Genomic DNA, 17,998 nt, shown 5'->3' on the forward strand with positions numbered 1-17,998 from the left:
CAGTAAGTTTGTAATTGTCAACAAAGAAATGTAACCATTACAGGTAATGCACTGCCTGGAAGACATCTAAGTCCATAAAACAAGATGGAAGTCAAACTGTTCTACTCATTATCGTTATCACAGCTCTAGTGTTATCTACTTATATTAAATCCATTGCAGAAGAAATGTGTTTCTAAAGTATTGACGCTTTTATTGCATTCCTTACTTGCAAAGATCTCTTTAAAGCAAATGTGAAATTGCTAAGGGCTCCATGCTGAGGAGCTCTCTGCTGTGCTGGCAACTGCGGACGCTAAAGTCAACAGGAGATGAGGCTCAGCACCCATTCGGATTGGGCCCTCACAAAGTATCAGCTTCTCAAGAACAGACATGTTGAAATTACTTTTAGATTAGATTCAATACAATGAAAATGGAGACTCCTTGCTTTCCCTTAAAGAATGGTTTAGTGTGCAAAATCAATGATAAATGAGGAAGCAAATATTGAGAATAGGCTGGTAGAACAATAGCTTCACCTTTTCCCTTACTTTATTTTTTTGAGTCCATAACCAAGATTTATGAATCAAGAGTCTCATGAGTCCCTGGCTTCAAAAACTCTTCTCACCCCTCCCCCACACTCCACAAAGTGCAGTTTTCTGTTTCATGAACCAAGTTTATGAGAAAATGTTAAGTTTCTGCTTGGCCCTTAATTGAAATGGGATGATGCCTAAAATAGAGACTTCAGCAATGCATTTTGTTATATTTAAAATGAATTGCAAGCCTATTATAGCCCAGGGATCGGCAACCTTTGGTACGCGGCCCGTCAGGGAAATCTGCTGGCTGGCTGGGACGGTTTGTTTACCTGCAGCGCCCGCAGGTTCGGCTGATCACGGCTCCCACTGGCTGCGGTTCGCCTCTCCAGGCCGATGGGGGCTGCAGGAAGTGGCGTGGGTGCGGGCCAAAGGCTGCCGATCCCTGTGACAGTCACAGAAAACTGAAATAGCAGCATTTTTAGTGTCAAATTTACTTTTGGTGCAGTAGTAAAGTTAGACGTAAATGGTTAAGACAAGGCTGTCAAAATGTTTGCCCGTTAGGAGGGAGCACATTTTAGCAAAGAGATTGGGAGGAATGGGGGTTCACATGACAGACAGTCCCAATGGTAGCAACTGATTATATGGAAAAATAATATCAGGAAATTTACTTTAGCCTTTTTTAATGCAATTAAATAACTAGAAACAAGGAAGAGCATCCCATGTTCAGTCAGGTCTCCATGGACCATAAACAGCTTGGGAAACTATTTTCGGTTGAGTCAACAGGGTTCAAGCACTGCAATGATGTGAATGATATAAGAACACAGACAATGATTAGGGCTCTGTACCCCCAAAGAGCTGCATGACAGCTACTACTGAAGTCAACAAGAGGGCTTGCAGCAGCAGGCACATGATATTCACACACTAAAAGGCTGATTTAGGTTTCAATCCTCAGCTGTGCTGCTGGTGCAGAAGGATTCTAAACCCAGCCATAGGAGACTCACTTCCACGCAAGCTGCAGTGGGGTCCCCTGGTGCTGAATAACTCATATAATCACCCCGTGCCAACCCTCTCCCAAATGCCAAAATAAGGAATCCCCAGACACACACTCCAATGTCCCAGCCACCCCTGACAATCAACCTTAGTGTGATCCTCAGGCTGCTGTAACTTAAGCCAGGCACCTAGCATGGTGCACAGCCAGCCCAATTCTGAGGAACACAAAGGTGGCTTAAAGTCACTTCTGCTCTGCTGCCCCCAGGCTATGCCTTGCAATCCTTGGCCACTGCCAAGGACTGGGGCTTTGTCTGGGCTGACTATTTAGACATAAAGGATCTCCAACAGATCCCAGCTGCAGCCGGACAGAATATTACCAAGCCATGGTTAAGTATGGTATTAAAAAAACATTTATAGTTGTAGGAATAAAGAGACAAGCAACTAGCTAATTTGCATCACGCAGACATTCGAAGTGTGCTGGTGCACAAAAGATGCTTATTCTTAACTCTCCATGTTCCCTGCTGTTGAACAAATAACATACTTTACAAGATTTCTACTTTCCCATCTGAGGCATGCCAGTCTAGGCAATTAATCAAAATGGGCACACAGCAATGTCAGTGTTAAGTGTAGTTTTATTTTAATAATGCCTTTATTTTTTCTTGAAGTGCACCATAATAAAAAAAAAAGTCTGCCTTTGTGGTGTATAGTAATAGTCAGAAGACTAGGTAGACTGTTAATGCACATCCACATTTAAAAAACTGCTTGCAAGATACAGTGTCCAATATAAAATTAAGTGTAAGGGTATTTTCCAGACTTAAAAGTACAAAACTAAAGTTAACTATTTCAGGTCAAAAGCTGAACACTGCACAGTGTATAATTTTGGCACAGACAAAAATGTCATGAACAGGCTGTAACTGCTCATTACTTTTACCTGTTGTGAATTTTATGAGTACATCTACATAGATGTGGATTTACTACCTTTTCCTTTTATTTCTATCTTCTGCATCAGTCTAAATACTGAAATTTATATAGTAATGAGAAACACAGAGCTTTGTTCCTGGAGGCGGGGTGTGTGTGTGCCTTTCACACAATAGCAAGACAACTACTATTAATCTGTAGTAATGCTGAATATAAGATACCACTAGTACTAGTTCAGAACTATCATTGCTGGGTGCTCCTCTTAAAAATGGGATTCTCTTTTCTTCTGAGATTACATTTAATTTTGGCAGGAGGTGATCTGGGATTTAAAACAATGAGTCTGAAATGGCTTCCATTTACATAAATCAGAGCATGATTGCAATGTTAAGAGTAAATAGTCATCCACTCTCATCCTTCAAAAACACTTTATGTGCTATGAAATAAAGAGCCTGTATCACTGGCTTGAGGAAAGAGCTCCTAAAACTGTATCTGAAGACACTCAGGTCTCTAAACGCTAGTAAAAAGAAAAGGAGGACTTGTGGCACCTTAGAGACTAACAAATTTATTTGAGCATAAGCTTAAAGCTTGTTAGTCTCTAAGGTGCCACAAGTCCTCCTTTTCTTTTGCGAACACAGACTAACACGGCTGCTACTCTGAAACCTAAACACTAGTGTTTGTTGAAAGTCAGAAACCAGCAACCTAATTGGTTAAGTCTCAGTATAAGTTAATGGGACAAGAGCACAAAGGATGCTGAGAATGTGGATGCTGAGGCTCTTAACACACATACTTTCAGGGTTCGTCTGATCCATCTTTTTGGCCAACATGTACTTTACCTAGGGAAACCCTCAAAACAGAATATACAACTTCAATTGCAAGCTTCACAGGACCCTTTGAAATGGGCAATTCTTCTACACATACCAGATGAAGAAGAATTTAGTTCCTAAATTCTAATTTATGTGCTACAAAGATGTATTCTAGTAAAGGGGTACAGTTTGGCCTTTGGAGTACTATGATTCATATTGCAGATTTACATCATCTGGGGAGCTCTAAAGGCTTGTTGGATGCTGTTGGGTCCTCGTCCCCAGAAAAAAAATTCAAGATGGGCAGACCACCCAACTGAAATGCTATGGAGGAGTTTCTGAAAAACAAAACCAGAGTGTGCTGCAACACCAATACTGCAACCCTTACATTTCTGGGTACCAAAGATATGATACATTATTACTGAGAGAAACATGTCAGTAGGATAAGGAATTTTGCAGCACTAAATGAATAAAACAAAAGGTTTTCCAGATATCCTAGTACAGATGTTCTTAAAGTTTCCACAGTGTGGAATGCATCTTAAAGAGAGTCTCAGGGACCATGTCAACACTCTCATTAACATTACTGTGTAACTTCTCTGTGGCAATGATAGCAACTACTTACATGGAGAGTTAGGTAAATTTAAACTTGCCCTTCAACGTGAGTTAGCAGATGGAGATGAGCAAAGTTAAAACTATAGCTCTCCACATCCCACCAGCAAGTACTCCGCAGACCAGTGGTATACGGGCCACAGTTGGGAACCACTGCATTTGAGGACCTACAGGAAGATGAATCTTTATGTACAGAGATCTTGTGAAAAAATAATTATTTTGTTAAATATGAAATGAGGTTTTATTTTTCCAAACACAGCCTGTAGTGTTTCTGAATTACCTGAGAATCAAAGATTTAGAGACGAGCATGACTTATTAATACCAGACTGAAAAACTAAATGGACTAGGTTCAGATATAGTTACAAGAAGATAATGTTGTAAAGCTCATCGGATGGCACCTGGGAAAAATTAAAAAAAAATTCTTTATCAGAGTAACAAGATCTATAAGAAAGGATATCAAGGATTGTTGTCTTCAGGAACTGTATCCTCTCTAGGATGAGAGAATTGGAAAGGAGAAGAATAGAAAAGAGGTAGGTGTCAAGAATTGTAGCAGCAGGATCTAGATATTTTGCTTACAGGCTCATAATGAAAAATGGAAGGATGTTTTTACCTGTTAACTTCCAAGTTCACGGTTCTAGATTTTTCTCGAAGTATCAGCCTTACTTGCGACAGCAAGGTATGGTTTTCCTTATGCCACTTTTGGTTTCAGTGAGCTCATTACACTGTAGCAAGGACAGCGTAGAATCCCAGTATTGGCAGCACAGCAAAAAGGAAGTAGTACTTTTTTTCTAAACCATTTGTAAAAGCTAAACCTACACATGCTAATTCATTTTAGAATATTACATTTTATTACTTCTTGCCTTTCCCTGCCCAAACCTTGTATGGTAAATGGGCAAATTCTAAAACAAAGATATATGGTATGGTTAGTCAGTGATTTGAGATAAACAGATATTCATTTTTAAATAAACACTTCAATTCGCCTACAGGGGAGTTTTTCTTACCTACATTTTCCTTCAAAGTTTTTAATGCTAAATATGAAACTTTAATTGCCAGGCATTTGGCTCAGATTACAAGGTCGGTAGTTTTTATGTCTAGTTTCTATATACGGATGAGTGTGTATATATATATATATATATATATATATATATATATGGGGGGGGCAGAATACTGATGACTACACTAGCATTCATAGGGAGTTAAACAGTGATAGCATTTTGATTGCAATTTGTGACAAGTACTTCAGTCCTTTGTTTTACAGTTCTTTATATGAGGCCTAAAATACTTTGAGACATTAGTCTGATGCTATTGCATTACAAATATTGGCCAAATTCACCCCTTCTGTATCTCCGCTGAAGTCAACAGAGTTAGTCAGGGATGAAGGTGGGCCGAAATTGTTTGGTCACTGGATAACTTTTTAAAAATATAGAATACTGTACTTTCATTTTTTCCCTTTGGAGGAACAAACTCTGGTCTAAATCAAGCTTATCCAAAGTAGGCATCTTGATATCATGCACAGCCAGAAGGCTCCTCGTATTTTTCTCTTAGATGCCCCTTCGCCTATGCAACAAAATAAAACTTGCTACTTTCAATCCATCGAGTTTAAATGTGACATTACAAAGACAAACAAACTGCAAGGCAGCACAAAGGCCTGTTCAATTATTCAGACAAATAAGAGAATCTATGTAGTGCTTATAGGAGGACCTCCAGTAATTCTGGACTGGAAATATCCCAATGAAATATAGTACTCATGTACCCTCCATCAAATTCTCTTCACTAAATGAATCTGAATATTTTTATCTGAAATCAGATAAAAATACTTAGCTTAACTCATCAGAAACACAGGGGAAAAAGAAATGGATCAGGCACTAGTGAAGGCCTAACAGAGCCAGTCTCTCTCCTTTCACTGGGGCATATAGCCCCCTTGCCTTACAGTTTGTGGCATGTAACTTTTTGGTACCTCATCAACTGTTGCTGTGTTTATCCCCATCGTTTCCAGTCTCAGAATCTGTCCCTCAGTACTTGGGCTTAATACATCTGCCAAAGCAGATTCAGGTTTATTTTTCTCTTGCCCAGAGCCACACGGCTGTGAACTGTGATCTGATATCTGTAGTTGTGTAAGTCCAACAAGATCCTCCTCGTTTATTGGAGGAGTAACTTGCTTTGCTCTTTCAAAATGTGACCCATCTGTACTGGTTTCATCCTGACTACTATTTTGTTTGAAATACTGCTGCCTTGGAGTTGCACTTTCACCTCCTCCTGGGTTATCTTCTGGCTTCTCTTCTGAATCTAGCAGCGGCTGGGTGGATTCCGACCTTGAAAAGACTTGAACAGAAGGAATTTGGTCTCTGTAGCCATTGAGTACTACAGTTGAATACTGTACAGTGCTTGAAGTGTTTTGAGCAGATTCACTCTCATCACTGTCAGAAACACTTTGCCTAGGAGAAGACATGCATGAGGATCCTCCAATACCACTGCTATGCCCCTCTGAAGTATTTTTTTCCTTTTTAAGCAAGTTGAAGGGTTTTAGATCTTGCTCTGAAAATGACTTCTTGTCATCTGCTTCTATTTCAACCACGCTTACATCAGTAAAGCTGCCTTCTGGATACATCTGATCTTTGGAACTAAAATTATGCTGAAAGAAAAGAAAAAAAAGAAGTTAGGTGTTGCCTATGAGGGAAAAAGAGTCACGGTGTCTCACTTTCTATTCTTTATGCACTTTGAGACTACCACAGGCTCTGCTCACTGCAGAATTTGGCAGTTCCTCTTGAGTATTTGCCATAAGATGGAAAATGTGGTTTACGTTTCCAAGTATCAAAGTCTTAAGTACACAGACTCCCTGGAGCCAGAGTTTCATGAAGGGTCTACCCAAACCCTTAATTTTCTGTGATACTGAGAATAAACTGAGCACCATGCATTACATCCTGCAGAATTATTTCAGATTAACGCCTTACAACAGAAATGCTATCTCCTCTACCTGCATATTAAATATCTCATAGGAATTTTCATTAGAGTTTGTCCTGGTTTCTTGATCAGAATTCCCCCTCCTTCCCCTCCTCCACTACACACTAAAATACTGTGTAGCATGCCAGCTTGTTGCCAACTCCACATACAGATGGGAATATCTGCTGTACCCCTCTCTTTGTATTTATATTTCATTATATTTCCAATTCTCAACTCTCTAACAATTCTATTGATTTCCACATAGTTGCTCATGATTTACACATTTGGGGAAGTGAGAGAAGAATCAAGCCCTGAACCTTAAACCTACGAAACTTAAAATTAGCCCCATATTAACAGAAACCAATTTAGGTTGTGAGCTGCTTGTGACAGGGACCGTATCTGCCTAATGCCGAACACATTGATGGTACTCAAATAAAATTTTCCTCCTATATCTCAGGATTAACAGGTTGAAAATCCAAGTTCTCTTTGAATATCCATTTAGAGGGCTCCTACTGGTCAGTTTATTCTTAAGGTCTTTTATGTACTATCATAAAGATTCACTCTTACCTTAGTTGGAGTTTGAGGGGACCACTGAGCAATGTTACTTTTGGAAGGATCAGGAACATTAGGCCAGATATGCTTTTTAATTCTACAAGAGGATGAAAAAAAAAAAAGAACGGAAAATACATTTCTTGAACCCTCAAAACTTGCAAACATGGTTACAGTTGTGCTTTATATTCTTAATGTACAATTACTGGTCTTTTAAAATATTTGACAGAAGTGTTACAGATGCCGATTTTGTCCTGTCACATTTGACGTCTGATGTGCTCATTTGCAAAGTCATACCTAGAATGCTTCATGCTCACTGCCACTTCATTTCACGGCAAGTTGAGAAGATTGGCTTTATAGCCTAGTTTTGTGACATTTCTATTCGGGGCTCCCCAACCCACATAAAATAAGATGAAATAAAAGCAAAACAGAATAGTAGGGGGTTTGGGAGAGGTCATAAAATAAATCTATAGCACTTTTGAAGGCACAAAGTGACAGTTAAAACTCACTGGATGAGCATTACTCAATATACTGGAAAAAGTAAATATCTTTGGCTCTGTTTTTTTCTCTTTTCTTTTTTTTAGAACACATATATGGACCATGCGGACAGAGATGCTCTGATGCCATGGTGAGGAGCGTCACAAATGTCTAGACAGACTTTGCAATTAAAAATATAAATAAATAGAAAAAAATATAGAAAAAATGCACACACATTTAAAGACAATCCAACTGAAACTGGTTCATGACATTTTTCCTGATGAAATAGCGACAAGCTCCTTAAACATAACCAGCTATCAAAACCCAGTAATTTGTAAAGACCATCAAATATTAAAACAGTTATAGAATACAATGTGATGGCTGCTCCTAGCTGTTTAAACCTCTTTGCTAAAGAAAGGGAAGAGAATATGCCCTGACAAGTAAATAGTTTTAGTTAACAGGCATTGCCAGATAGTCTTTCAGCTAAGGCCCATTGAGAGGCAGCTCTAGGAGGGACAAGTAAAGGTAGATTGGTAGATCCCCATTATGAACATTTAATTTTGTTGGGGATATCTGCAGGGTACTCTTTAGCCAAGTGACCAGGCATAGAGACAGTTTATATATTTCCCCAGCCAAAGGCAACGTGCCAGCAGCCATAGGCGCTGACTCTGCGGGTGCTCTGGGGCTGGAGCACCCACAGGAAAAAAAAAAAAGTGGGTGCTCAGCACCCACTGGCAGGCTCCACTGATCAGCTCCTCTCCCTTACCCGCAGCGCCTCCCGCCCACCAAGGATCAGCTGTTCAGCAGCAGGCAGGAGGCGCTGGGGGGGGGAGAGGGAGGAATGGGGGCAGAAAGAGGCGAAATGAGGGCGGGGTGTGCTTGAGAGAGGGGGCAGAACAGGGCATGAAGAGGTGGGGTGGGAGCGGGGTGGGGCCTGGAATTGGATGGGGAGTCAAGCACCCCCAGGGAACTCAGAAAATCAGTGTCTATCCCAGCAGCTACTACTTGGAGCAGAGTTTTTGAAAGAGATAAAAGACAGGACAGAAAAAGCTACAACGAAGAGAGAGGGAGACATCTTCTAGTGGTGTGGTGCCTTTGCCTCCCCATTCAAAAAAAGCTGGCTTACGTTATTTAACTCATTTTATTACACAGACTGTGAAAAATAGGTTTTTTTGGTGGGATGTAAAGAATTCCTTAATGGTGTATTAACTATATGAAACTCAGGCAATCAAAAATTTCAGTTTATACTGAAAATCAAGAACTAGCAAGGAAAAGCAAGAATTTCCTATCACATTCAGTTAATAGGCTTGAACAATCGTTTTAAAAAGAGCTCTTTGAAGTATTGTTACAGCGTTGTTATAGCAAAAGTCTCCATATCTCGAAGAGGAACACGGAACCAATTCCTGCCCTCCTCCCAAACCTGTTTTAATATGGTGCAGCTTTACTTACTTCAAAGGAGTTTCTCACAGATATAAATCAGTGAGAGATGAGACTCAGGCCCATGATACGTAAATTACAGTGAAATATTACTGTCATGCTCACATATAGTAAAATGTGATAGAAATACATGCTATATGTACTTACAAGTCCCGTTTGTTAAAGCAGAACAATACTCCCAGAAGGATGGACAACAGGAATGCCAGACACACAGGTACAACTATGGCTTCTATTTCTCCTTTTCCTAAAAAAGGGAAAAAAAGCAACTTTAGTTTTTGGAAAAGGTGCTCAGCAGAACTTTCTCTGACAATCATTCCAAAAGGAAAAAACAGACTAGTACATACAGTGTTGTCTTGTCATGAGCCATAAAGCTTACAAGATTATACCCTAGTAGAATTGAACTGAAATATGATCTGTTTTGTTATCTTTAAAGTCTCAGTGAGTCTTTTTATAGCCAACATTCTTAGCTAATTTTGCTTATTGTATCATCCCTGCATACTTTACAAGAACTATGAACTTACATGAGTAGGGGTAACAAAGAAATCCCACTTTTAGCACCTTCTCATTATAGGAACATAGAGCAATATAGCAGTGAAGTGAGTCTGTGATATTTGGGGAGAATCTTCAATTGCAGTTTAGAAGAGTTCATAACATATTTAAAGCACCTAAGAAAGCAGTACTTGACATTTAAGTCACAGATCCAACCATCTGCCTGCAATAGAAAACGACACTATACCTACAAAACTGTGCACACAGCTAGTCTATGAAAAAAAATACCTGCATTACTCTTATGTGATCCTCTCCCCTTCTCAGCACCCCATTTGTTACATATTATTTTAAATTACGAACACAGAACATTTAGGGAAGAATGCCCTTTACTATATTTCTGTAGAACTCATTGTACAAAGAAGCTGTATAGGTTTGGGGCCTTAGGCATTACTAGAAGAAACAAAAATTGTTTGCATAAAATAAGAGAGCAACTGCATGACTAATCCGTTTTAAAATGAGTCCCTATACATTTTATCTGATCACTTCTTACCAAACTTTTGTGTAGTAAATGTAAATACAGGACCACTTGTGCCTCCTTCGTCTGTATGTGCCTCCATCTTCACCATGTATAAAGTGTCACTGGATAAGGAGGAGAGGGTATATTCTGTTTTGGAAGGGTCCACATTCACAGCTAGAAGAGAAAGGTTTATACAGTTATCTGGTACAACCTGTTTAATATCCACAAACATGTTAGACTAAAACACTACTATATATATATGTACGGGAACAAAGTACTCAAGACATAATTTAATGGGAAGTTACACTCTTCCATAGTATTGAAAATGGACTCAAAGACAAAAATTACTGAAATTATTTTCTATATTCCACATGCAAAAGTGTGTATGCCTAAATGCCTAACTCCCATCATTAAATCTTATCTTCCGTAAAGGCACTGAAAAGAAATTAAAATATGTAATAAGTAAGGCTAAGATTTTGTCACAGTTATTTTTAGTAGAAGTTACGGACAAGTCACGGGCAATAAACAAAAATTCACGGAGCCCGTGACCTGTCCGTGACTTTACTAAAAATAACCGGCGCAGGACTAAGTAGGGGGGAGGAATGGGGTTTCATGTGGGGGAGGGGGAACTGACAGTCCCAGATACAGCAGTCGCAGCAGGGAGCACAGCCCCTGCTCCAGAGCTGGCCGCAGCTGCAGGACAGGGGTGGGAGGAGCGCATGGCCCTTGGAAGCTGCGAGGGGGATACACGGCCCCTGTTGCAGCTGCAGGACAGGGGCACACTGTCCCAGCAGCAGCTCCTTGTAGAAGCTGCGGGCGCAGCCACAGGGAGTGCACAGCTCCCTCTCCGCAGCTGACTGCAGCTGCTGGACAGGGGCACACAACCCTGCAGGGTCTTGGTTCCAGCCATCCAGCCCCAGTTGCAGGACAGGGGTGCACAGTCCCGCCACTAGCCCTGACTTCAGCTGCTGACAGCTGAAGCGGAAGAAGTCACGGAATCCGTGACTGCTGTGACTAAATCACAGCCTTAATAATAAGTAGCTATAAAAGAGATCATGAGACAGAATTGGAGAGGTTAGTAGTGATGTTGTGGATAACAAGTCTTCTAATTACCTATATGTCATAAGGTTCAATAGACATTTAAACAAGTGTAGGTCTATAGTGACTGACCCCTCTCCATTTAATAGATTTTAAGGCTATCTGATCATTTAGTGGGACCTCCTGCTTAATACATGCCACCGAATCTTACCTAGAAATTCCTGTATAAAGCCCAATAATCTGTGATTGAACAAGAGCATTTCTTTTAGAAATACATACAGTTATGATTTAAAGACTTCAAGGCAACGGAGAAACCACTTTTGTTCCAAGGGTTAATTATCCTTACTGTTAAGTGTGCACTTATTTTCACGTTGAATGTGTTTAGTTTTGTTGTACCTTTGTCTGCTGGATAAAATAGCTCTCTAGTACCAAAGGTCTTTTCCACATGTAGACAATAAAGACTAGGATCAAGTCACCACTCAATCTTCTTTGATAAACTAAATAAATTGAGCTCCTTAAATCTCATTGTATGACATGTTCTGAACCAGACACTTGGTACTCTTATCAGGGACACTTCTGCTCTCAAATGTAACTAAGCTACAGGGGATCCAATGCAGAATCAAGTATACTTTCTCTCTGTAAAAGGTTTCTCGCTTTAAAAAAAAAAAAAAAAATTCTCTATCTTGCTTTGTGCAGTAGTCAGTAACTCAATATTTCAGAAAGTTAATATTCAAAGAAATACATTTTAATACTAAAAACTGGTATTATCTGGCCTTTGTTACCTGTTTCATTGCCACTGATAGTTCTGTATAATATAGTGTAATATCTGATAAACCCATTTTGCTCATCCACTGCAAGAGGTTTCCATACTAAAACGGCTTCAGCTTTTCCTACTTTTTTTGTCTGAACAGTGGGTCCTTTTTCAGGCACTATAAAAGGAGACCACAATTAAGAGTACATTATAGTCCTGTTAGGAAAAGCAGCATGTTAATACACAACACATTTTAACTCTACATAAAACCATGCTCAAACATTTTAGTGGAATAATATCTTGAAGATGTTATCTGCAAAGTCAGTTATTTCACTTCCAGAAAATACAAAAATATTTGTACAGCAAATTCCTCTAAAAATCTGACTTCTACATGAAAAATAAAGCAACACATTTTGAACAATTAGGACATGAGTAATACCTTAACATAATTCTTATAAAAAGCAAGTAAGGGATTACTTGGAAAATGTAAAACACAAACAAATCAGTGGATCCAGACAAAGTGGATTGGTATAGAAACTTTGTTCAACTGATGAACTTTAGAAGATCGGGGAAGTACCAGATGTTTGATAGATGCAAGGATAATACTAATCTTAAAACAAAATTAAAGAGGAAAGATCTTGGCAATAGCAGCATAATAATTTTAACTTCTATCCTTTGCAAAAAACAACACACTAAAAATATGGGGTGGAAGAGGGGAGAATGGGAATTGTCTCACTTAACTTCTGAGACAATTTAAACACAAGTAGATCTTGCCAAAGAAACTTAGTACCTTTTTTGTTATGGAATGGGTACAAGGAAAATGGCTGATATTTGTACTTCAGTAATAAAACATTTGTTGATAATGTCTCATGAAGTTTTACACTCAATTCAAATAAGCATGGAAAAAGTATAATGTCTTCTGTTTAACCACACTTCACACAAATCTGAGTTCATCTGATGCACGAATGTGTGAAGTATCAAAAGGATCTGCTAGGAGAGATTTTATTTATCATCTTTAAAGTTCTAGGAGGTGGTAAATGCTTTAATGAAATTTGAAGACTATTGCTATTAGTTGCAAGTAAAGAGAAATGGTGAAAGAAACCACAAGGATCTAGAGATAAGAACAGAAATGTGGGTAGAAAGCATTCACTGTGGACAAGTGCAAACTAATATCTGTGAAAGAGTGATCCAAAAATCCATACAGGGATTAACGGGGGAGAGAAAAATATGGGAAGCTGATAGGTTTAGGACCAATAATAGACAAGTTTGGACATGAATTTACCACTGGTGTGCCAAGGAAGAAGATCAATGCAATTGATAGTTGTATATGCAAAGGTATGTCACGCAGCAAGCACGTGAAAGCCCCCCTCTATACAGCTCTAGTGGGAATACTGCTTTTCGTTCTGGACACCTTATTACTAGAAAGATATCGATAAATTGAAGGGAGCTCAGATTCAGATCACCAAAATTATTAGGAAACTGGAGAGAATGATGTATAATGAATGAGACAATGTAACTTGCCTAAGGAATAATGGGAGTACAACATGAAGAGTGGAAATGCTGAGGAAAACCTTTTAGGGCAATGTGTGGGTATTACAAGAAACACTGGAATGAAGTTAAGAAAGGGAAAGTTTAAGCTGAATATCAGGAAATACCTCCTGATATTAAAGACAGGGGAACTGTTTCCCCAAGGAAGGCAGCAAAGTCATTTGAAAATTACAGACGGGATAAAGCCATTAATATAAGAAGTGTACAATAGGGGAAACTGCTGCATGTGCATGGAGATGGGCGACATGACCTAGTCGGTCTCTCTCCCACTTCTATGACTATATTATGTTAGCAAGAAAGGTCAATTGAAATAAGATGTGTATTTTGTACTTACTGCTTTGCTGAAGATATGCCTTTGTAGATTGTCCATTTCCTTGACCATTAGTATACAATGGATAAACAGTTATCAAATAACACTTGAATGGCTTTATATCTCCTAATTCAAAAATTATAAGAAAAAACATTGTTTTAGTAAAGATTTCAGTTAAAATGAAATATTTAGTTCTTTTACTTCAGTTTTGCTAAACAGTTTATCAATGTACCTTACACCTGGAAACACAGTTGAATTTCTTTTTCTGAAGTATTGCCCATCAATCATTCAAAAAGAGACTAGTTAGAGGATCAATTAGATAGTTCAGGTCCAAAATTTTAAAGTTAATGAAACAAAATGTATTTCAATGAATTTATAAAAAGAAGCACAAGCTATTTCCCTGCAATTGTTGTGTACAGGATTGTGCTGCTGTACAAGGATTGTGCTATCACTGAGAACCTGGAGGTGATACCAAGTCTGGATACCAAGTCTAGTTTCACTGTCCAAGCGAACTGAATTGCCAGAGTAAAACAACGAGAACAGACAGTGGACAAATTAGATTTTAAAGTTCTTTCGTTATTTAATAATACCAGATAATATAACATTGTTTTTTTGTCAAGTCTTAATCTGATGGTGTGCCTTTCAAAGCTACAGTTCCCTTCTTGAATTGTTTCAAACCCAAGGATTTATACGCAGTTTTATTCTGAGTTGCCAGTACACAAGATTATACCAACATTCATATTATCATGTGGTAATTTTTAACTTGTTTTAAAAAAAAAATTGAGGTTTTTCAGCAGTTTAAATGCCTGCAAAAGATCCACCTGGCACTTATGTCCTGTAGCAGATACCCACTGAGCATTAGCCACCAGCGGCAGCATGCTGTTTACAATTCAGCACATTTTCTATTTCTTACTGGTTAGCTCTCTGTTTTATAAGAGTATGCATTTCTTCCAGATCCTTTTTATTCACAAAGTGAGTCTGTTGCAAAAGAGCCACTGAAAACTTCCAAAATGTATGAAGGATGATAGGTTTTGACTATTCTAGAAACCTTATTGGGTTTGAAAGGTCTTGAAAGGTCTATAATAATAGGTACAATATTTTTAAATATGATATTGTTTGCTAAATATACCTTTTAAAAATGTGCCTTGAGAAGTACCAAGTTCCTGCTGCCATTCTGTGGTGCAGTCCGAGCTGTCAGACACCATGCACCATTCAATCACATATTTAACAACACTATTGTCAGGAGCCGTCCACTCTACCCAAAGCTTGCCATCTTTGGGATATGCTTTAATATCTTTCACAGAAGCTAGAATGAGAAAAAAGGAATGAGATTCCATTAATACAGAACATCTTCATTAGATAGCTCTCTCCTAGCACAAACGCACCTGAACTTGCTATTCTGTGGAATCATAGTTACTCTTGCTCTAAAGTAAATTAAACCATCAAAATTTCAACATGAGAAAGGTTTAGTGGGTATAGAAAGCCATTTTGATGCAATTCTGTAACATATGAACAGGGAGCAGCAAACAGGGGAGAGGGAGAAAAGGAAATCCCCTCCTGAAGAAGGAGGGGCATAGCGAGCAGATCGAGGGACGTGATCGTTCCCCTCTATTCGACATTGGTGAGGCCTCATCTGGAGTACTGTGTCCAGTTTTGGGCCCCACACTTCAAGAAGGATGTGGATAAATTGGAGAGAGTCCAGCGAAGGGCAACAAAAATGATTAGGGGACTGGAACACATGAGTTATGAGGAGAGGCTGAGGGAGCTGGGATTGTTTAGTCTGCAGAAGAGAAGAATGAGGGGGGATTTGATAGCTGCTTTCAACTACCTGAAAGGGGGTTCCAAAGAGGATGGCTCTAGACTGTTCTCAATGGTAGCAGATGACAGAACGAGGAGTAATGGTCTCAAGTTGCAGTGGGGGAGGTTTAGATTGGATATTAGGAAAAACTTTTTCACTAAGAGGGTGGTGAAACACTGGAATGCGTTACCTAGGGAGGTGGTAGAATCTCCTTCCTTAGAGGTTTTTAAGGTCAGGCTTGACAAAGCCCTGGCTGGGATGATTTAACTGGGAATTGGTCCTGCTTTGAGCAGGGGGTTGGACTAGATGACCTTCTGGGGTCCCTTCCAACCCTGATATTCTATGATTCTATGATTCTAAGGAGCAAGCACTAACTCTTGGGGGTGAGTGAGCTTGTTTGTCTGTTTGGTTTTTCTTTTGGCTTGCTTAAAGCTTACAGTGTAGTCTGTTGGTGATTTTGTATTTGGGAAGACTATGTGGGAGTAGGAGCGAGAGGCCTACTAAGCTGCTAGCTGACTGTTCACTATTAAGGCTCTAGCCTCCTGTCCTTTGATCCTTGTGTGTTACCCTGATCACCCTTCTCTTGTGTGTTAATGAGAGGGGTCGGTTGACCTAGGAGAGATGGGCTTAAAAGCCAGATGCTAAGCGACCAATGGGAGCTAGTGAACAGGGGGGTGCAGACAGGGGAGTTTGAGAGGAAGAAAAAATAAAATCACCATGGTTTGAAAAGGCACACATTGCTAATACCAACACTGCTCCTGACTCCTCCACCTGCACCTCTGTCCAGACAAAGAATCCAACAATGGATTCCTCTACCCAGGTCCTGGTATGGATTTGCAGAGACTGTGGCTTGCATTTCCTGGTCTCCTCACAGGCTGAGGAGACCATCTAGTGAGAGACGTGCCTACTGGTAGACTCTCTTAGGAGGCAGATAGGAGAGCTACAGGAAATGGTGGCTAGGCTGAGGAGCATCTGTGCACATGAGGAATTCATTGAAAATATGCATATGGAGACCTCCATGGTTGAGAAAGCAATCCAGCTGGAGAGGACTGCAGTATCACCACCAAGGGAGGAGGAAACAGCTCCTTCACAGGGAGGAACCTGGCTATTGGCTACTTCTAACAGCAGGCAGCGCTCCACTTCTGCTCCCAGCCCACCATCCATAGAGTGAAAAATTGGTATGGTGCCCTGGCAACAAAGTCTCCCCCAAAAGGTGAAGGAGGAGAAGCTATGTATGAACCAGGCTGGAAGGATCGTGGCCATCACTCCCCAGAGGAAATGAAGGGTGGTGGGTCTGTGATTCCCTTTCAAAGGGAGATGGAGGCATTCATCAGCCATCTGACCTGGCATCCCAGGAGATGTTCTGTCAGGGGCCCATATCTGAAACATTACAGAAGGATTGCAGAGGATCATGTGGCCCTACATTACCCTGTCCAGCTCATTCAAGTGGGCACTAATGATACTGCAAGGTATGATCCTGAGAAGATCAGAAACGACTACAGGGTTCTGGGAATGAGGGTGAGGGAGCTGGGGGGTGCAGGTGGTGTTCTCATTGATCCTTCCAGCCAAAGGTAGGGACCCAGGCAAAGACATCCTGGAGTTGAATGCATGGCTGTGTGGATGGTGTTGCCAGGAGGGCTTCAGCTTCGTTGGTCGTGGGATGCTGTTCTAAGGAGGACTGCTGAGCAGAGATGGGGTTCTACGTGCTAAGGAAAGGGAAGAGTATCTTCGGATACAGACTGGCTAACCTAATAAGGTGGGCTTTAAACTAGGTTTGACAGGGGCAGGAGACAAAAGCCAACAGGTAAGTCCAGAACATGGACACTTGGGGGTAGGGTCGGAATCTGGCAGGAACATGGGCAATCACAGCAGGGACAAGGGAGAGAGAAGAGGGAATAGAGAGAGGAAATCTAATTAACATCTTAGACGTCTGTATACTAATGCAAGTAGTATGGAGAATCAGCAGGAAGAACTAGAAATACTAGTGAATAATCACAATTATGACATAAGTGGCATCACAGAGACTTGGTGGGTCAATTTACATGACTGGAATATTGGTATAAAAAGGTATAGCTTGTTCAGAAAGGACAGGCAGGGAATGAAGGGAGGAGGTGTTGCCTTGTATATCAAAGATGTATACACTTGCACTAAGATTGAGATAGAAGTGGGAGTCAGACCTGTTGAAAGTCTCCACCTAAGGATAAAAGGGGTAAAAAACAAGGCTGATGTCATAGTAGAGGTCTACTATAGACCACTTAACCAGAAAGAAGAGGTGGTTTTTAAACTAACAAAACCATTCAAAGCACAGGACTTGGTGGTGA

General features: G+C 40.1%; 1 protein-coding gene across 3 annotated transcripts in view; it reads right to left on the reverse strand.

Moving 5' to 3' along the window:
• Positions 1-3,049: 3,049 nt before the first annotated feature.
• Positions 3,050-17,998, reverse strand: part of IL6ST (interleukin 6 cytokine family signal transducer) — a 60,711-nt gene continuing 45,762 nt past the window's right edge. For 2 of the 3 annotated variants that reach the window (XM_073343962.2, XM_073343964.2), the window contains 7 exons: positions 15,009-15,185; positions 13,904-14,005; positions 12,053-12,199; positions 10,266-10,406; positions 9,374-9,470; positions 7,331-7,412; positions 3,050-6,455 (listed from right to left, as the gene is read on the reverse strand). In XM_073343962.2, coding sequence (XP_073200063.1) covers positions 5,724-6,455; positions 7,331-7,412; positions 9,374-9,470; positions 10,266-10,406; positions 12,053-12,199; positions 13,904-14,005; positions 15,009-15,185 — 1,478 coding nt within the window. In that variant the 3' untranslated portion in view covers positions 3,050-5,723. The remainder of the gene's footprint in view (positions 6,456-7,330; positions 7,413-9,373; positions 9,471-10,265; positions 10,407-12,052; positions 12,200-13,903; positions 14,006-15,008; positions 15,186-17,998) is intronic. The other variant, XM_073343963.2, reaches the window with a different exon arrangement.

The sequence above is a fragment of the Lepidochelys kempii genome, chromosome 5, assembly GCF_965140285.1.
Source record: "Lepidochelys kempii isolate rLepKem1 chromosome 5, rLepKem1.hap1, whole genome shotgun sequence".
In the NCBI taxonomy this organism is placed as follows: domain Eukaryota; kingdom Metazoa; phylum Chordata; order Testudines; family Cheloniidae; genus Lepidochelys; species Lepidochelys kempii.